Source organism: Australozyma saopauloensis, chromosome 3 (assembly GCF_035610405.1).
Source record: "Australozyma saopauloensis chromosome 3, complete sequence".
Lineage (NCBI taxonomy): Eukaryota > Fungi > Ascomycota > Pichiomycetes > Serinales > Metschnikowiaceae > Australozyma > Australozyma saopauloensis.
Genome location: NC_086133.1, coordinates 1,480,742 through 1,501,329, shown reverse-complemented (window position 1 = coordinate 1,501,329; position 20,588 = coordinate 1,480,742). Strand labels below are relative to the sequence as shown.

At 45.2% G+C, this 20,588-nt stretch overlaps 8 protein-coding genes across 8 annotated transcripts; 5 read left to right on the top strand and 3 right to left on the bottom strand.

Moving 5' to 3' along the window:
* Positions 1–153: 153 nt before the first annotated feature.
* Positions 154–3,030, top strand: PUMCH_002830 (uncharacterized protein; the record flags this gene model as incomplete). The annotated part of the gene is made up of 1 exon (XM_063021825.1): positions 154–3,030. The coding sequence occupies one exon, from the start codon at positions 154–156 to the stop codon at positions 3,028–3,030; it is 2,877 nt and encodes a 958-aa protein (XP_062877895.1).
* Positions 3,031–3,356: 326 nt separating this feature from the next.
* Positions 3,357–6,170, top strand: PUMCH_002829 (uncharacterized protein; the record flags this gene model as incomplete). The annotated part of the gene is made up of 1 exon (XM_063021824.1): positions 3,357–6,170. The coding sequence occupies one exon, from the start codon at positions 3,357–3,359 to the stop codon at positions 6,168–6,170; it is 2,814 nt and encodes a 937-aa protein (XP_062877894.1).
* Positions 6,171–6,358: 188 nt separating this feature from the next.
* On the bottom strand, positions 6,359–7,306 carry PUMCH_002828 (uncharacterized protein; the record flags this gene model as incomplete). Its single annotated transcript, XM_063021823.1, has 1 exon — positions 6,359–7,306. One exon carries the CDS (start codon positions 7,304–7,306, stop codon positions 6,359–6,361), a length of 948 nt encoding a protein of 315 aa, XP_062877893.1.
* A 417-nt stretch (positions 7,307–7,723) lies between these two features.
* On the top strand, positions 7,724–9,139 carry PUMCH_002827 (uncharacterized protein; the record flags this gene model as incomplete). Its single annotated transcript, XM_063021822.1, has 1 exon — positions 7,724–9,139. One exon carries the CDS (start codon positions 7,724–7,726, stop codon positions 9,137–9,139), a length of 1,416 nt encoding a protein of 471 aa, XP_062877892.1.
* Positions 9,140–9,357: 218 nt separating this feature from the next.
* Positions 9,358–10,116, top strand: PUMCH_002826 (uncharacterized protein; the record flags this gene model as incomplete). Its single annotated transcript, XM_063021821.1, has 1 exon — positions 9,358–10,116. One exon carries the CDS (start codon positions 9,358–9,360, stop codon positions 10,114–10,116), a length of 759 nt encoding a protein of 252 aa, XP_062877891.1.
* A 729-nt stretch (positions 10,117–10,845) lies between these two features.
* Positions 10,846–12,477, top strand: PUMCH_002825 (uncharacterized protein; the record flags this gene model as incomplete). Its single annotated transcript, XM_063021820.1, has 1 exon — positions 10,846–12,477. One exon carries the CDS (start codon positions 10,846–10,848, stop codon positions 12,475–12,477), a length of 1,632 nt encoding a protein of 543 aa, XP_062877890.1.
* A 179-nt stretch (positions 12,478–12,656) lies between these two features.
* Positions 12,657–17,339, bottom strand: PUMCH_002824 (uncharacterized protein; the record flags this gene model as incomplete). The annotated part of the gene is made up of 1 exon (XM_063021819.1): positions 12,657–17,339. One exon carries the CDS (start codon positions 17,337–17,339, stop codon positions 12,657–12,659), a length of 4,683 nt encoding a protein of 1,560 aa, XP_062877889.1.
* An 819-nt stretch (positions 17,340–18,158) lies between these two features.
* Positions 18,159–19,169, bottom strand: PUMCH_002823 (uncharacterized protein; the record flags this gene model as incomplete). Its single annotated transcript, XM_063021818.1, has 1 exon — positions 18,159–19,169. One exon carries the CDS (start codon positions 19,167–19,169, stop codon positions 18,159–18,161), a length of 1,011 nt encoding a protein of 336 aa, XP_062877888.1.
* Positions 19,170–20,588: the final 1,419 nt, after the last annotated feature.

The following is a 20,588-nucleotide window of genomic DNA, read 5'->3' as shown; positions in this document are numbered from 1 at the left end:
CATACAGATACACCATATATACCTATACTTAGCCTACTTAGCCTACTACCTGTCGCCACCAAGTCCGTCAAAACCACAGACTCGGATTTGGAAGTTGCACGAGCGTACTCGCCATACCCAATTGTACCCCTGTATCCGAAATCGCCGCTTGAAATGCTCGAACCTGGCTCCAATCTCGTCGTTGGAAGCCACACCGTAACGGTTGTCAGATTCCTCTCGGAAGGTGGCTTTTCTCGCATCTACGAGGTCCAGGCACAACAGCGCGATGCTGAAAATGAAGAAGGCGTCGAAACTGTGCCCCCCAAAGCCCACATAGCTTGTCTTAAACAGGTCAAAGTAGCCGATAAAGCAGGACTCACAGAACTTCGAAAAGAGGTCGATGTCATGCGTACGCTACGAGATGCACGCAACATCGTCAAGTACTACGACCTGAATGCGGAAAGAATGCCCGATGGCACATACCAGGTGCTTGTTTTAATGGAATTATGTCCCAACAAATCATTACTCGAATACATGAACGCCCACATCCGGGAGAAGTTGACCGAGAAACAAATCTTGGCTATCATGATGGATATTGCCATTGGTGTGTATGAGATGCATCGGATACAGCTCGTTCACCGAGACATCAAGATAGAAAACGTGCTCATTGATGCCAAAAACCGCTTCAAGCTTTGCGACTTTGGCTCTGTATCCACTGCAATCAGACCTCCAAAGGATCAACAAGAGTTTCAGATGCTCAGCCACGATATCATGTACCATACTACGCCGCAGTATCGGGCACCAGAAATGCTTGATTTGACCCGTGGAATTACAATAGATGACAAGGCCGATATTTGGGCCATTGGCTGCTTTCTCTATAAGCTTTGCTACTATACAACGCCATTTGAGGCTGCTGGCGATATTGCAATTGTTCACGCCTCGTTCCAGTTTCCACCAGACCCACCGGCTCCCCTGTACTCGGGTGACTTGAAGAATCTCATTATCATCATGCTTCAACAAGACCCACGTTTTCGTCCTAATATTGTTCAAATCATAATGCTTCTTGCGAAAATGTGCAATAAAGACTATGACGAATTGCAGATCGATGACTTTACAAAAGCTGGTCCGTATGATTTCCATGCCTTGCATGAAATGCAACGTGAAAAGCAAAAGTTTCTCATCAAGCAACAGCAGCAACAACAGCAGTATTACTATGAGCAACAGCAGCAACAGGTCCAATCGGCACAGCAACAAGCCTTGAAAGAACAACTGGCCAGATCTGCTGCCTCTCTGCGTGCCAACCTTTTGGACAGTGCCCATGCAGATGCAGCATCAGCAGCACCTGTAGCACCAGTCGCGGTAGGAAATGTCGTTGCCTCGTCGCCAAATAACATGATCCCTTCAGAAGTGCGCCGTGGTCCAAAACACAGTGTTCCCACTTTCAATAAACCCACGCATCTTCTCAGAAGTAATGGCTTTGCAACTCCCTCGAGACCTTCTAGTGCGGTTGAGCAGCATGTTGATGTTCCTAGCCAAGCCAGTCCGTTGACCTCCGAGCACAGTAATCCATCCGTAATTCACTCTCCTAATTCGAACACACATCCCGAGTTGGAGCCATCAGATGATTTAGATCTTCTGGACTTAGGAAATTTGGATGACATTGAGAATAGATACCCTACCTTGGATGCTTTGGATCATGCGGTGGCCAGTCCTTCGGCGAAAGTTCCAAAACTGCCTTACGCAACCTCCAATGAGAACCCACCTGTGAACACTACAAATCACCAGAAAAAACCCTCAGAGCTCGAAAATGTGGAGGCCTGGGAGAAATCTCACTCAAATACAATTGACAGAGAAGCCGAGAAACTCGTGAGTGACATCTTCCAACAAGGTAATTCTACGCAACCTAAACAACGTGAAGGCTCCGCATCTGAGAAGCATGAAGATGTGAGTAGACACAACTCGCAAGCAAGCACGAAAAGTCACACTCGGTCGTCTTACTCTGCTAATCCAGAGCCGGTGAAATCCGCTGTTTCGGAACTACAGCCTCCCATTGATATACCATCTGGTAAAGTAGCAGCTCCTCACGACTTCTACCAAGCGACTGACATGAATCCAAGTATTAGCACGCACTCCGTTTCTACTAAGATAAATCCACAAACCATCCTGCCTTATCAGCAGCCAATCTCGCAGAAGACTCCGAACCAGATTCCGGTAAAAGCATCGTCCACATCTAACCACGCACAGGTACCTGACTTCATTCAGAAACAATCCCCAGGCCCCGTGTCCTCAATGCAAACAGTGCGGCCAATCAGTAACTCTCAACAGGGCCAAGATTACCAACACTTAGATCCGCAGAACTACCAGACTATGGCTAGTTCAAAGCAAACAAAGAGCCCCTACCAAGGTTCCTCGAAGCCCGCCACTAGCTCCAGCAATCCATGGGGAGATGCACTCGAGAGAACGCCAAAGGCTGAAGCTAGAGCTCCTGCAGTGCACAACAACTTAATCCCAGACTACGGGTTGAGCAAGCAGATTCTGAACTTGACCCTCGAAGAGAATACTCCGATTTCCAAGATGCCATCTAGACACAAACCTATTGAAACCAATTTGATTGAGCTTGAGGTCGGACTTTCATCTTCTAGCTCTGTGAATGTATCGAGAGCGCTTTCTTCAAACAACAAATCCAACAAAGACTTATCTTATCTGGATGATATGTCATTAATAGATATGGATAGCGATGAAATGATACCTAGGGGCAGGGCTTCAGAGGAACTGACCAGGCCCTCGTTCAAAAAGGGCTACCCCGGGTTGAGAGAACCGAATGTAAATTTCCAGGAGGAAGTCATTGATTTTGCCTCGGACGACGAGAACAACAACTCAGAAATGAGCCGTGTGGCGATCCGGCAGTCGTTGAAGAAGACTCGGAAGGCCAGCGACCACCGGCGCAGTGACAGCGGCATGAAACGCAGCGAGAGTTCGCATAGGCGCAGTGACAGCGCCAATGGGGGCGAGACACGGAAAAGACTCTCGTTTTTTGGGCAGGGAAATTAAACTTCTACAGAACTACAGAAATACAGCCTACGGCGGCAATGAATACACATCTATAGACAATAACTAAGAGAACAAGCGCCGCGAGCAGGAAAAAAAAGAAAATCAGACGAAAAAGACAAGCAACGAAAAAAAGATTTTACATGGCGATTTTCTGCTATATCCCAAACCACTTTTTCGCTGATTTACCCCGGATTCTACTGTCTTCGATGGAATCTCACTACCTTCTATTACCTCATCGCGGCATCTCGTAGATCGATCACTAAGTAGTACCACAAAATACTAGAAATAGTCACAAAAAGACTCGAATCATTCGCAAATAATTAATCATGAGTGATTCCACACAGAACCAGCCAATCACAGACCAGCAACGAATCGTCTTGGCTCAGTTGGCTCTTCTTCTTCCGTTGGAAAAGGTCCAGCCCCAAAATGAGTTCCAAACCTCGCCACAGCTCAAGCATATTTTGGGCGGCACTCTCGGAACCTCTGTTGAGTCTGTTTTTCCCTCTCTGCTCGTTGGCGCGAAAGAAATCGCTGCCAAATACCCAGAAACGTCACTTGAAGATGTGACCAGAGAACTCGCACATTCCATCGGGAACAGTCTTTCTCGATTTGAGACACAGCTTGTGGCTATTGCTTTGCTTCAATTTTTTATTCAGTGTAATTTCTGTGGGCCTCAGAGACCGCTCACCGCTGTGGAGTTCCCATTTGGTGAGGAGCACGCTGCAAAACTACAGAAGGATGCCATTGAGCTTCTCAGCTTGGAGGGCCAGAGCTCATATGACTTTGTGGTGGAGCCGTTTTTCTTGGTGCTTTCATTGGCGCTTTTTGAACATCTAATGGGCTGTAGCCACCTGCTTGTCACCAATAGCGCTGTAAAGACAGACGAAGTTTTGGCAGAGGGTACACGATTCGTCGAAGAGCTCGCGTCTTCGTCCTCTTCTGCTGAATTTGCCTCGTTGTCATGGTGGCGCACTAGAGCATTGCAGGCACACCTCTCGATTCTCCTGGAACCGGTGGATGTTCTTGCCACTCTATCGTCTGTGCTCCTTCAACAACCTGTTTTGAACGCATTGCTTCCAGATTCAGCCTCTTGCGACAATGCTCATATGCTCCGGCAAAATTTGCTGATGGTGTTCTTCCTCGAGAATGCCAGAAACGCAATCCACGCTCAGACAGAACACCTCGCCGAGCCATTTTTGGCTGCTGCCACGAAAATCTCTCAACTAGACTTTGTGCTTACCGGCGCCAAGGCTAAGCGTACTAAGTTCCAGACCTTCCATGCATCGTCATTAGTTCTTTTAGCCAAAAGTCAAATGGAGGAGTTTTGTCCTGAACATACTGCAGATGTAGCTCCTCAAACATACGAGTTGAACTCTGACTTGCTTTTGGAAAAGCCACAATATGAGTCGCTTGATTTCGACGATAACAACAATAGCGAGGACCCTGCTCAAGAGGCTAAAAAAATCAAATTGGATGGTGATTTGTCGTACCTTGTCCTGGAAAAAGAAAAACTTCTTCCAATTTGCATGCAATCAACTGATATCCCGATCGCGCTTCGCTCTCTCAACCCTAATGAACAGCCCCCTTTGGTGAACCTCGATGTTCTCCAATTGCTTTTGCGCCTTGTAATCATCAAACAGACCTCTCCCTCTGGTAATGCTATGGTAGAAGAGGAATTGCTTGCTGTCGTGAGCAGAATCATTTATTCGAGCCAAGGCAATAATAATTGGGCAATCTTTGGCCGCGCTCTCTGGGAAAGATCGCTTTTAGAAACTTCCAAAGCTCGCACAGTTGAGAGAGGTATCTTGCAGATGACCTCATTGGTCGAGGAGGCTGGTATTCACATCAAAACCAGAACCATTCCTCAATTGCAAGAGACCACATGCGAAGATGTCCATTCCAGACTTAGATATATGCACCAACTTCCATTGATGGGTCACTGGAAGATGGATGCCAAATTGGCCGAAAAATACATGGCACTCGGTGTTATCAAGTCTGCAATCGATATCTACGAAAGATTGAATATGGTCACCGAGGCTGCCTTGTGCTACGCTGCAATCGACGAGGAGCAGCAAGCAGAACGTATGTTGGTTGCACGTCTTGAGAGCCACCCTAAAGATGCCCGCGCTATCTCCATTCTCGGCGACATTCGTCAAGACCCACAGTTGTGGGAAACTGCGTGGGAGGTGGGCCACTATGCCAAGGCCAAGGCTTCTCTCTCCAGATACTACTACCAGCCCCCAGCTGACTCTGGATTGAAGAGAGACTTGCAGTTGGCTTTGCAACATATGCATGATTGTTTGAGTGCCAGTCCGTTGAACTACGAGAACTGGTTTTTCTATGGCTGTTGTGGCCTTGAGAGTGGCAATCAAGAAATTGCTGCTGAAGCATTCACAAGATGCGTGTCTTTGGACGACACAAATTCACACGCCTGGTCTAACTTGGCCTCTGCATTGCTCAAACTCGATAAAACGAAGCAAGCGTTTAACGCTTTGAAGAGAGCCTTGCAACAAGGCGAGGGTGCGAAGCGTTCGTGGAGAATCTTTGAAAATTACTTGTTGGTGGCCGCAAAGCTCGGCGAATGGAACGATGTTTTGCATGCTTCCCGTGAGCTCTTAAAGATTAGAAAGGAAGAAGGAGGTGAGGTGGTTTTGGACATACCAGTGCTCGAGAAGCTCGTCCAGCTTCTTGTAGAGGAGCCATACCCTGCAGATCAACGCAGATCGCATTTCCAACTGTCATGTATTGATTTGATTTGCAACATGGTGCCATCTGTCGTCAACCATAATGCTAGAGTGTGGAGGCTCGTGGGAAGAGTCGAGATCTGGCAAGGAAAGCCCTGGGCTGCTCTTGACTGCGCTGAAAAAGCTTATAGAGCCACATCTCTTCGTCCAGACCTAGACACCTCCGAAGAAGCTTGGAACGAGGCTGTCGAGGCATGTTCTGATCTTGTTTCTGCATACGAGTCTCTTGGAGAACTTCCTGGAAAGCATGGTGCTGGAGATGTGGTATGTAAGGACTGGAAGTACAAGGCTCGCTCCAGTGTGCGGTCTCTTATGTCCAAGGGAAAGCAAATGTGGGAAGACTCCACGGGTTGGGATACATTGCTTGAATTGAAAGAGCAAATAGCGTCATTGTAAATGGAAGATTATAGAAATGGATGCAACAATAGAGATCAGGAGTCATAAACCACGAGAGATTGAACTGATATCAGATCGATCTACAGCAATAACCATGAATAATTGGATATATATTATGTGATACTCAGCCGAATGGTAAACGAAAAAGCGGCTTGCGGGAAGCATTCAATATGGCATGCACTGTGGCCTCACTCAAGATCGTCGATAATGGAGACCCTATCGAAGAAGATTGAGGTAGCTCTGGTCTTGGACGAGGCAGCCTCGTTACCAGGGGGCCCATGGTATCCATTTCCGGTGGCGCCAATAGGTATCATGGCCTCCACAAACAGTTTCACAGCATCTGCAAATCGACTGATTGGTGCCGGAACGTTTGGTTTCTGCGAGAGTTTATGGAAGAAGCGGACCAAGTTGTACAAGCTTATGCGTGACAACTCGGAATGCTCCATCCGCCGCACACTAAGGTATGTAAAAATGAGCGCATAGACCAATGACACTTGCCTCCAAATGACCTGGAAATAGTAGACAGCCACAACAAAGTAGTCTACATAGCAGGCCACACTCAAGAGTACCGGCTCAATGCAACCAAAGACCGGGAACAAAGACGACGTGAACGAATTAATGGGCAAAACATCATTGAGAACATAACTCGCCAAGTGGATCCATGAGAATACAGCAAACGATACGAGCTTGAGTCCGTTCTGGGGTGTGGTCAAGTGGAGCAAGGCAGCGCCGAGAAGCATAGTGCTCTCCAGGTTCACCAACTGAGCAATGGGTATTTTCTCCTTATTTTGTGAAGCTTCGCATGCCAAAACCTCGAATTGTTGGCACACAGAGACGGCGAACGTGAACACGGCGCCGAGCACAGAGAGCATATAGCACCACGAAGCCTGGGTCAGTACATAGAGGAAGAAACCGAGAAAACAGCTCACATGAGATCCTATCCATAAAGCTTTGCCGGTGTTTCCGGAGAGACATCCGCAGGCCACCGCAAGATAGTCTGCAATGTATTGAGTTACATTCAACAAGGCTCGAGCTGCTGCGCGGAGCTCGGGAGCATTGACAATGGCCGAGACAATCATTTGAATGTTCAATGGCTGTCCCGGTGCCGGGTTTTGCGAAGGCTGAGGGCTTTGCATTGGGAAAACAGAGAGGTAGGACCTTGGATGGGTGTTCTAGAATGGGTGCAAAATCAAGATTCGAATAGGCTTCAGTTGCGCTACGAAGAAGATTTTTCAGATCTGAGAAAAACAATGAGGTTGGAATTACTCAGCGCCGATTGCTTTATTTTTATGTTCTCGGATTCAGATGCATACGAAAATTTAGTCGTTGGCGCCTAGCACTTTTGACCAGGACAAAACGACCATATCCAAATGTGACAGAGTAGATTGATGGGAATGAAACGTTCAATCCAGAAAAAAGTAATTGAACATCACGAACCGAAGAAATAGCACTGCAATAAAATTTTCAATTAATATATAAAGGGATGGGCATCCTCTTATTTTTTCTCTCTTTTTTTTGCCACTACGCATAGAGTGCTCCTACATACTCCCACTATGGAACCGTCTATCGCCACCAATTCGGCCCCGGCAGAGAAAAAGACCCGCAAACCTCGCCAACGTGGTAGATCACGTCGCAGCAATGTCAACGGTACCAATAACTCCCTGAACAATGCCACGCCTGAGCCGTCAGGAAGCAAAGAGGAGTCGAGGCGGAAAAGACCTCAGAAAAGATCAAAAAACAAAACCGATGATCAAAGGTACGGCGAAGTCGTCAAGTTGATCAAGAGGTACATTCCCATAACCGTCAATGGGCTCGCTGTCTCTAGTATTCTCCATCCTAAGCCATCTGCAACGGAAAGTACAGAACTGGAGAAGGTGCCACAGCCCAAGAAGCTCTCCAAGGCTGAAAAACTGGCCATTATCGCTGCACATATTCGCCGGGTCGTTGAAAAGGACCCCGAGCAACCATTATACCTTAGTTTCATCTTGATACCATCCGACCCAGACTTTCCATTTGAGTTAGAGCTGCTAAATTTCAATATCACGATTCCTGCAACGTACCCAAGGAATCCGGCAACGTTGCCATCCGTTTTAGTGCTAAATACGGACATCCCGCGTGGATTTGCTGTCAATATAGAGCGCATGTACGCAGATATTGCTCGTCTAGCTCTCGGTGGCGCTATCGACAACCCAGATCTCGAACTAGTCAACGGAAAGGGGCTTCTATCACAGATTCAGACCCTCGACAGAAACTTGGAACATGCTTTGAAACAAGAGAAACGCGCCACTGTGAAATTTGTTTCTTTTAGGCAAGCACACGCTTCGCCAAAGCCATCGCCATCACCTCTGCCTATGCCAACCCCAACCTCTACACCTGCACCTGTGTCTCCAGCAACGGAGGCTTCGGGTTCAAAGAAGGATGCGACTCGCGAGGCCAAGAAGGCGACGCCGCAGAGACTGAAGAAAGCGCAGGACGCTCGGGATCTCGCAGTGGAGCGTATGTGCGCCAAATTAGCTTCACAAGTACGCTTGTTTCATAGATCAGCCACAGAGGAGCGTTACAAAGTTCAAGTTCCGGTTGGAAGCGGAAAGATACCAAAGTTGTGGCGATTCGAGAATGACTCAGTAGACGTTTTTGTGTCTATTCCAGGTGAGTTCCCAGAGAGTGATGTGAAGGTCAACGTGGCTACCAATTTCAGCAACAACATGATGGTGGCCAAGCGTACAAAGCTTGAGGCTGCTGGGTATTCATTGTTGAAAGTTGTGGAGGAAGCCCGGACGGCAGAGAAAAATTTCCGGGCGAATATGGCAGAGTGGCTTGAGCAGGTGCCAGTAAAAAGTAAAGAAGGACCTCTTTTCTTTGTCACATTGATCAATTGGATGGCAAATAACATGCAATGGCTCTTGCAACCTAAGAGCGACTACATGGACTGGACCAGACTAACAAAAAGACTAGAGGCAAGCATTTAGTATCTATTTTGAGAAGAATTTGCATGATCTTACTTGCCAAGTCATGTAACTATCATGTTCAATAGAGAAGGATTACTGTCAACGCACAAGCAACCATAATTTTTTAGAAAGAACCAATCAGGAGGATATAGATAATTACTTCATATTTCAATATCATTCATAATCATTCCCATAATTGTTGCTGTTCAACCCCACAATTACATATACTACACTACAACATGAGTTTAAACGATATCAAAGTACCTGTGGAGGTGAACCCTACCGAAGACACGGAATGGAACGACATTCTCCGGGCTCACGGTATTATCCCAGAGAGACCAAAATCTCCCACAGAAGAGCTTGAAAGGCTTCTTGAAGAACAAGTTCAGAAACAGCATGAAAATCGTCTCGAACACAAGACTATGGACGAATTGGATGCCTTGGAAGATGAGGAGGACGAAGAATTTTTGGAGGAGTACAAAAATAAGCGGTTCGAACAGCTCCAACAGCTCCAGCAACGGTCAAAATACGGATCGGTGTTGCCCATTACAAAACCTGAGTACGAGGAGGAAGTGACGCTTGCGTCGGAGAACTGTTATGTTTTCGTGCACATGTCGTTGCAACTGGCCGTTCAAAGTCGCCTTCTCAGTGTGATCACGACGTCATTGGCGCAGAAGTTTCCCGAGGTGAAATTTGTAGAAATTCCCGCCAACAGATGCGTAGAGAACTACCCAGATGCAAACTGTCCTACGATTATGGTTTATCATAAGAAGAATATTGTGAAACAGTTTGTGACTCTCACGCAATTGGGTGGAAGCGATTGTAAGACCCCAGACATCGAGAGCGTCTTGGTCGAGGTGGGTGCTGTGGATGCTGCCAACGAGAGGCTTGAAAACAACCAGCTCGATGAGGATCTAGAGGAGACAAGACGTCTCCGGTTTGTGAAAAAATCTATAAGAGATGCACCAGAAGATGATGACAGTGACTTCTACGACTAAATCCCAAGCAGCAAGAAGGACATTCCAGTTGATAAATAGAACCCTGGGGGATTGCAAGTACCACGAGAACCTCGCTTTAAGCCTAAATTTGGATCTCAGTTCTTTATTTTGTTTGTCAGCATCCGGAACTACAATAGGTACCACATTTTAACAGAAGTCACCCGAGTCTCTTTTGCTCTTCGTGAAAGCTATGGACAAGAAATCTCGCTATAATCTTTCCTTATTTTCTCATCTTACATGGAGATAACGTCTTGCTTATGGAGCCCATTCTGCGTTGATTGTTCTCGGATGAACTACAATACCTCACCAACCTATAGAAGAGAGATAATTGCCCGGTTTGTCAATGTCGATATCAATAATACGCCTGTATTCATAAAATTTAAAGTCCGTATGTTCTCGTAAATCTTGCACAGGGCCCGTAATTGTCCACACACTTGCCGTCTGCTACCATCACAGCCTGCGCAAGAGTCCCAGTTTCAACTCTAGATCTGGAACAGCAAGAAATCATCGCTGGATCCGAGTACTGCTTCAGCGATAAGCACCTTTCAGGAAATCTAAAGCACCATCCTAAAAAGGGCTCATAACTGTATCGCCATAGTTTGTCCGGAATTGCACAGATCCTTTGGTTCTTTTTGGATATACCTCATCGGATCAGTACCTCAATATCCACCACCAGATAAAAAAGTAAACTACGAGAGCCACCTAATTAAGAACTAGTAAGCAACCGCCATGCTGCCCGCAACATCGGAATCGGCTGCCGTTGCAAATCAGCTGCCAAACTTGCAGCAGCACACTCCACCCCCAGATAACTACGGCCAAATCAAGCCCTGTTCCCATTTAAGGTCCGTGCTTGAAACCAAAGCATACCAAACAGTCTTGAATACTTATCAGCAGGCGGTGGCCATTTCGATCGCGATCAATCCTCTGCTTTCATCGCATTTGGTGTACCAACTGAAAAAAGATGGACTGAAGGTATCTCATAGCCGTTTGGACGAGTTCAAAGCTAAAGCGCTTCGATGTTCACTGTGTGACACTTCCAATTTTTACCTGGTGTTTGTTTGTCTCCAGTGTCCACATGTAGGCTGTTACAAGAAACACGGAATGCAACATGCGAAGGAAAGTGGACATATGTTTGCTATCGATTCGCACAACGGGCTTCTCTTTTGCTTTTCTTGTGGAAATTATACTAATCATTCGGATTTAAACCGGATTCGACTTTCTTGTGTGGCTGCATGTCTTGGCTCCCCTAATGGTAAAACAGGCATCACTTTCGGAAATGGTACTGAAAATGATACCAGTTTCGATGTGGATTCTAATATTGATGGATACACGCGTCCACTGGGCAGCGCCATCCAGGGGTTGAAGGGCATTGTCAACATGGGATCCACATGCTTCATGAGTTGCATTCTACAAACGATGTTACATAACCCATTGGTCCGGTACCAGTTCTTTAACAACGACTTGCATTTTTTCAATTGTCCCTCTCAGCCTCACTACAATGGTGCCGATGAGATGATCGACGAGAATTCGGCATGTATTACTTGTCTGATTGACTCAGCATTCAAAGACTTCTACACCACCCCAACTGCGGAGGGATACGGCCTCACAAATTTGCTTACAACCGCATGGTATAAAAACCGCCTGCTCGCTGGATTCCAGGAGCAGGATGCACATGAGTTTTGGCAGTTCCTTTTGAACGAGTTTCATAGCGACCATGAGCGAGTCGCAGAATTGGCCGATATTCTGCTGCTGCCATGTCGCTGCATAATGCATTCGATCTTTCTGGGGGAGCTCGAAAGTTCTATAGCTTGCAACAGCTGTGGCAATGTCACCAAGACGGTGGATCCTTTGGTGGACTTGCCGCTCGAGATTAATCATTTGAACGAGAATCCATCTTTGTATGATTGCTTGGATCAGTTCACTCATAACGAACTTCTTGATGTGAACTATAGGTGTAGTCTGTGCGGAAAGGAGTCAAAGGCTCATAAATCTCTTCGCATCAAGAAACTCAGTCCCGTTCTCAGTATCCAACTCAAAAGATTCAAACACAACATGCTTCTGGACAAAGCATCGAAAATTGAGACGAAAGTTGACATACCCCTTTTCTTGAATTTGACTAAATATGCTTCTGATTGGGACGAGACAACAGCCCCCGATGCCATAGACACCAACAAAGTATATGAGCTCTTTGCAATGGTGCACCACCAGGGTCTGGTGAATACGGGTCATTACGTGGCTCTCGTGAAGAATAGCTCTGGTCAGTGGTTTAAATTTGACGACAGTGTCGTTTCTTACGCATCTCAAGAGGAGGTCAAGAGCACAAACGCCTACCTTCTCTTCTACATTTCACATACCATATAGCATACCAATCACAACTTCAACATAATTAATTCTCGAATCATTCCAAGTTTAGCTACTACATTTGTATTTGAAATTCTATACTGGATATTATGCTATTTGCGTATGTATTTGTCCAAGACATGCCATATAAGCTGAAATCAGCTCGAGTTTTGATGAAAAGAAGTGAAGTGGGGAATAATTTACAAGTCCGGCTTGCGGAAATCATCTTCAGTGATCTGCGCTTTGTCACACATCTGCTTGAACAAACCGTTCAGTTTGTATAACACCCAAGGAGTGCCCTTCTCTGCGACCCGACCCTGGTCCATGACCAAAATTCTGTCGTAGTGTAAGATTGTTTTCAAACGGTGAGCAATGCACAAAATTGTGGACTGAGAAAACTCTTTAGAAATAGTCTGCTGGATTTTGGCGTCAGTGGCGTAATCGACAGAAGCAGTAGCTTCATCGAGAATCAAGACTTTAGAACTTCTTACGAGAGAACGAGCCAACGCAATAAGTTGTCTTTCACCCAAAGAGAAGTTACTTCCATCGTCGTCGACAATTTGATCGAGATGGTACTTGTGCAAAGTGTCGTAGTTGCAACCAAGCAAGCGAGTCTGTTTGACACGCTCTAAAACTTCCTGATCCGGGATGAGACCACAACGACGCAACGAATCCCATAATACATCGTCTGAGTATTGCTTGAATGGGTCCAAGTTTTTTCGGATTGTGCCTTTGAACAAGACAGGCTCTTGTGGAATAATCAGCAATTTTGAGCGCAAGTCCTTGAGACCCATTTGACTGATATCCAACCCATCGATTGTGATAGATCCTGATTCAAGCTCGCTCAAGCGGTAAAGACCAGTCATGATGGAAGATTTACCAGCACCTGTACGACCACAGATACCCAACTTTTCTCCAGGATAGACTCCGAAGTTCAAGTCCTTCAAAACAAGAGGTAAATTGGGTCTGTAACGCATCGAAACGTCATTAAACTGGATGTATCCGGTGAAAGGCCACTCTGCTGGAGGAGTGAACTCGGGCTTCTCATATGCAGCCTCTTGAGGGAGGTCAAAAGCATAAGAATGCAATCTTTCAACACTGTTCATTTCAGTTTCAACCTGGGTCATGGCTCTGACAGTCAAAGATAACAAACCCACAATCTGGATGACGTAATTCAACAAAAGTCCCGTGGAGGATGCAGAAATGTTGAACTGATCAGTGACACAAAGCATTGAAATAAGAAGAGCGAAAGTAGCAGCAATCATATCCAAGTAGACACAGAGCCAGCGCTGTGTTGCGATCGAAAGGAAGTAGGCTTCATTCATGCGGTTAAGCAAGTAGTCATTCTTCTCGATAAACAAACTCTCAGACAGATATGCCTTGATTGTGTCCATTCCAGTCAAAGTTTCGTTGAAATTGTTGTAAACAACAGATCTCTGAACAGCCTCGAGACGTTTCACCTCTCTTGAGGAGCCAGAGTACAAGTCTGTGAAAAACAAGAATACAAGCACCAAGAAAGGAACGGCAATAGCAAACCAGGGCAAATAGCAGATACACAAGATAATGATTCCAATGATTGTGGCAAGTGGGAATATGAACAAGCGCAACTGTTCTCCGAGCTCGTTATCTAAAGAGTCGGTGTCCTTTGTAAAACGATTGAGAACACGGCCCAAAGGATTGGTGTCCATGAAGCTCATTGGTGTGTGCAAAACCTTCTCAACGGCTTTAACATTGAGCTGTTTGGCAGAACGATTGTTCATATATGCCAACATAGTGAATTGGATACCGGTGAACACTAAGGTCATGATAGCAAGAATAATGTAGATGGTGACATAGAAGGTATCCAGCATTCCACTAAACTTCTTCTCGATCCAGAAAGAAAGCCAGGTGTTGGTGAACAATTGGCAGAAAGTTGACAATGCCACGAGAAGAAGGAAGATAGGCACGGAGGAGTAACCAAAGATACCAGAACCCAAGTTGATGAAATTCTTGTAAACACTCCATGACACAGCATTGACTGCGACATCCTCATCCTCAATGGTCTTTCCAAAACGTTCTGACCCAGTCAAATCCTGAGCTCCGTGAGACAAAACGTGCGAGGCGCCATCATTATCGCCAAATTCTCTTGCGTAACCTGAAGGGCTGCCACCAGCATTTGAAAGAAGACACAAGCTGTTGGGCGAAATGTCTTCGTTCGAGTAGTTGACATCTCCCTCCTGAGGCTCGTTCTCGTCAGATACTTTAATATGCTCACTGCTGTACTCAAACAAATCTCTGAAAGCAGAATTGCGGGCACTAAGCTCGGCAGTGCTTCCAACATCGATTGTTCCATCTCCGTTTAAAAAGATGATCTTTTTAGCAGTCAGGGCTAAGGAGAGCTGATGTGTAGCCAATACTCTAGTTTTATTAGCAAGAAGGCCCTCAAACAAATTGCTGACAATTTGTCTACCAACACGAGCATCAACAGCAGACAAAATGTCGTCGAACAACAAAATGCTGGCACCATTGTACACTGCACGAGCCAAACTTATACGTGCCTTTTGTCCACCAGAGAGGGTAATTCCTTTTTCTCCGATTTCGGTGCGATCACCAAATGGAAGTTGTCTCATATCTTCATCTAAGCAGCATGCATTAATGATGGCCTGGTATCTGGCAATGTCCATTGGCTTGCCGAACAAAATGTTTTGACGGACAGTGGCATTTTGGATCCATGGATTGGAACAGAGAAGAATATCCGAGTTGACACTTAACCGGCCCTGCTCAGGGTTTGTCATCTTCATAAATCCTGCAAGAGCATTAAGCAAAGATGACTTTCCAGAACCGATCACACCAGTAATAACGACGAATTCTCCCTTTTGAATGGTGAAATTGATGTCTCTGAGACCAGCAAAAGCTTTTTTGAAGTTGTCTTCATTGGTTTGGGAATTAACGGATGCGCTCTGAAACTTTTCCAAGTCCAAGTTGATCTTCTTGTTCCGGGCAAAATTTTCGTCAAGTTCCTCCCAAAGAGCGTTCAGTTGATCGTTGGCATCATGGAATTGTTCCCATTCGAAATTTGCGTGTGAAACCTCAATAGCTGTGGAGCCATAGGAATGCTTCTCGCTCAAGAGAGACGATGAGGCAGATGGAAAGTAATTTCCAGAGAAATCAAATTGAGACTCGGTGTCATTGTGTCTTTCCTTTTCGGAAGACAAATAGAAGTCGCTCTTCTCGCCTGCGAGCATCTTCTCCTCCCATCCGGAGTCCAATTCTTCGGCACCCAAGAAGTCTTTACATCTTCTAAATCCAATGGTGGCGTCTGCACCAGTTGCCAATGCAATTGGAAGCAACATAATAGCTTGAGCTAAAATAGAAAATAAAGACAAGGACGACATCACTTGGCCAGCGCTTTGAGAGGTATTGGTGGCCCACATTGTAACGAAAGAGACCATGGAAGTGAGAGTGGGCAAAGTCACAGCGTAAGCAGTAATAAAGTTACGGATTACCTTGATGGTGAACATATGCTTCATCTCTCTTTCCCTTACTTTGATGATGTTTTTCTTGTATGCGTACTCCCAAGCGTAGAATTTGATGATTTTCAAATTGGATAACAATTCGCGCATCAAACTAATTCTCTCATCAGTAAACTTGACAACAGTCTCTCTTGTGAAAAACAATTTCGAAGTAAGAAGAATGCACACAATGAAAGACAAGAGAAATAAGCCAATACCAACCAACGAAGTCACACCAATGTTGTGCAAAAGTAAGACAACAGCAATGACAACTGGGATTGGAAAGCAGAGAACAAGTGGCTGAAATCCAATTGCTAAGTCGATTCTCAGCAAATCTGTGCTCATCAAAGAGGTAATTCTACCAGTGGTGAACTTATTCTTCGAACGTGCCAGGAGTTGGAAACTCTTCATCAAGACATCCTTGGTCAATATCAGCTTGACAGACGCACCTACAACCATGGCGTTGTGGAAGAAGTGATTGAGGAGTAATCCATTGACGAAGATTAGCAATACAGCGCCCAAGGTCCAGCCAATCCCCTCGTTGTAGGTGTCAATTACGCCAAAGTACCTGTACTCGACGAAATTGATCAACTTCTTGGTGATCAACGGAGAGCATGCTTGACATACGAAAGAACATGCAAGGAAGAGACATGAAAGCGAGTATGGAACTTTAAATGTGAGGAAAAGAGCATAAGGAACAGCCCACATTGGCCAATCCGAGCCGGAAGAGCCTTCTGTATGATTATCTGGGCTTCCAGCGCTGCTCGATTTTGCCTCTTTTCTGAGTTGTTTCGATCTGTGCTTCAGTAGGATCTTGTGGAGGTTGTCTCTGTACTTCTTGTGCATGGTTTCGACCTTAAGATCATCGGACAAGTACCAGAGATCATCCGGAACAAGTGTTCTCTTATAGCCCTTTTTAAGAATAGGCCAAATCCAGAAGAAAACCATTCTATTTAAAAGGCTGGAGGTCTTCCATGGGTATGGTTGGCGCTCTTCAGGAGATGGAATCGGAGGCACCTCGCGGGAGAACATGAAACTAAACCAGCGTTTCTCGTTCTTCAATCCATCTTTTTGTGACTCTAGATCTTCACTCATTGTTTTTCTTGCCGGCGTCTGACAACCGGACTTTTTGCCGCTAGGCAGTGTCTCGAATCCAGCGGTGGACAGTATTTCAGACAAATTGTCCACGTAAGTATTAGAGTTGTCTGAAATATTGGACGAAAGTGGTCTCAAGTAGTTAAATGAGCGCTCGTTCAGGTCCAGATAGGGTCTGCTTGCCATGAACTCTGGTGCCGCTGACGTTCTGGAGGCGTATGGGTTTCTGTGATTTTCGTTCTGTTGTTCAGCTACCCTCCCGTTCTGTATCTCTGAATAGTAGCCGTTGTTTGACATGCTTAGATCTTCAAATATTTAATTCGTGATTCCTGGAGAATTAATACCAGGAGCAAGTTTGGTATTGTTCGCAGATTGCTTCGCGATCTAGTTTCGAACTGGAAACAAATCTGAAATTATGAGGATCGAAGGTAGTCCAAAATATTAAGGAAAAAAGTCTCGTTGATAAAAGAGGAGATGCCGTATGCTTTAAAACCATTTCTAAAGATGTATCGCTCCAAATAAGGATACTAAGGTCTGCAGGAAAGATACTCAAACGAGTATAAGGGTCCTGCACATTTAGTGGCCGTTATGCATGGCTCGGACCTTATCACAGCTACACACAGGAAACATTGCCAAATCAGTACATATAGTATTGTGGGGTGCATGGCTCTATAACCAAATCAGTTAAAGAGTATTCCGGGCTATGGACAGGTTAGGTATTTGGCAAGCAGCCTTCTGATTATGAAAATTATAAAGCACAAACTACAATGTGATTTAGCCGCCCGACAGCTTTTTTGCGGGACGTAAACTGATGTAGGTGACTACGAAAAGAAATACAAAGTTGATTATTCTGTGATGATTAATGCGATATGCAGACCTAAACAAATCATCTATATCCCATGGCTGTACGTTGCGTAGCTAGCCAAAGAAAATAAATAAGAAGAGTAAAGAAATGAAAGGAATTGAATGTCTTGAAAGAGCACTCTGAGGGAACATTTGGGGAGGGCGCCAGTCCAAGAGAGAATCATACCTAGCATTGATATTAAATTTGAAATTGTTCTCGGGGGGATTTGGATCACACCGTTGATACCTGCAAGCCCACAGAGATTTGCTCAACTAAATGATTGGTTCATCTATGCTGAGAAACTTGTACTTCTTCTTGGTGCTATCATAGCAGTCCTTCAAGGCATCATCGTCCACAAACCAGGTCACACGACCTGCTGCACCCTCATTGACAATGGAGCTGGGCAACCCTTTTTCTGGTCTCTCCATAATGATTCTCATGATGGGTGCTTTTGTCAAACCTTCTACAACAAATGTGACTCTGTGTGCGTGGCAGATGACAGGGATCGACAATGTGATTCTGTTTTCAGGCCCCATGGGAGCCTTCAGAACTGGCATACACCAGGCCAACTTCTCTCGCAATTGCTCGCCATGGTTGGGGAACAACAGCGCAATATGTCCATCAGGAGCACAGCCAAGAAGCAACAAGTCAAACATTGGCAATTTGACGGAGTCCTTCTTAGCAAAGTTATCAATGAGAATCTTCTCGTAGCTATCAGCACATTCCTGGGGATCGTCTATCAACAGTTCATCGATGTGGTACACTCTTGGCTTGACCTCACTTTGGATAAGATCAAAGATCTCACGTTTTGCAGAGCCATAGTTAGAGTCAGGGCTGTCAAAGGGAACCAATCTCTCATCGGCAAAGTATATATCCCACTTTCCCCAATCAATCTCCGATTCTCGGGACAACAATCCCTGATGCAAGATCTTGATCAATGAGCCTCCACTAAGAGCAATCTTAAACCGAACTTCAGACTTTTTCTTCAACTTAGGCACTCTTCTGCCACTGGCGGGTGTTCCCGGGCCACCCAAGGTGGAATTGTTCAACGTATCGGCTTTGCTAGACGCGCTATTGCTTCTGCTATGAAGCAGAATAGAAGAAGACGATACCATCTCGGTAAGGACAGTGCTCAGTGGAGAATTGCGCAATTTCTGAACGATGGCCTTATCCAAGGTATTGTAGAGGGTGAGGTTCTGTGCTGAGATCACATGGTCCGCTACAGCATCGGCCACACCCTCGAACTCGGGGAACGAGTATATCAAGGGGACTGTTGTAGTCATCAAAAGACGAAAAGAAACTGTTTGAGTGCTTTTTCGGTTGTTTCTGCGTTTGTGACACTAAATCGGGGACTCGGAATAGAGTGCGCTAGATATCAATGAATATGGACGATACAGAGAGGCGAATAAAACGCAAATGATGTATGGGAACCGTGATATCTAATGATCCGGTTAACAAGAGCACAGCTGCGGTTCCGGCTGTAGAATTGGAGGTGTAGGGTGGTATAAGTAAAATGTTGATTATTTGATATGGGCGGGTAGTGAGCGTGCGGGTCACGTGCGTGGCAACATCCACTGGAGTGTCCACTACTCTCTCTTACGCAGGGAAAGGGAAAGGTTTGGTCATGTGACTTTTTTAATGGGAAGAAATGTTTCAATTCAGGAGGATTTTATCCGAGAATGAGTACGATTGTTTTTTAAAATGAACGAAATTCCTCAACGATATTCGTGAATTTTTCAGCTTGAAAATAAACAATGATCCCGTGTTATTGGTGGGGTTCCCTAAAAAGAGGGGACGGTTGTGAGAATGAGCAAGGACAAGGAAGGATCTCAACCGAGATATGATTGGTACTTTTTGATACGTTTTGTTTTTGTTTTGACAGCTGCTGGGTTTCTTGTGTTGATTGTGGCCTAGGATTTTGTCTTGGAGGCTTGGTGATGAATGGACAAGTAAGCTACGGTCAATGAAGAAGAGCGCGGACTTGAGAGCGAGATCAATTTCTCTGTCGTAAAAGACAAGTTCTTTTAACCAAATTTGATTGATTTGATTAAGCGATATACCGACAAGGAAGTTTAGATTCTTGGTCTCAAATTATGTTGACAAAAGCAAAAGCTTAACAATTATGAAATACTTGAAAATTCAAGTCTTTAAGAAACGCAACGTCGCCGTAGTAAAAATATCAACTTCAATCGGTTTTACTCGAATTTGACTTGCTACTCTTCTGTTGGAATACTCTACCACTTCGAGGTTCTTGACTGTTCTTGCACTAGAGTGCACAGGAATGACAAGTAATATATAGTTTACCCTCATCTACCGGCAGAATTGAGATGCTTTGTGCTTTTTGAATACCTTTTAGTGATTTCCTTAAAGGAAAGTCTTGTACAAGTGCTACGCTCCAGAGAAGCATTCGGAAGCACTACGCAGAGTTTTTTTGAAATTTACGTTTAATTGTCCATCTTCTGATGAAAGAACGAATATTCAATCTCGACGGGCAGAACCGACAGATGCTCCAGGATTTGCTAGATGTGTCCCTACGTTGAAATAGGGCCTTCGAGCCTCAATGACTGGAATATAACAGAGCGGGAGGCCTCCCCGGATACCGTTCTGGCATATTACGCGATATTTAATGAACACTAACTCTTAAGTTCCATATTTATTCATTAAACAAGACGAAACTACGTAGCCAACGAATTTTGGCTATC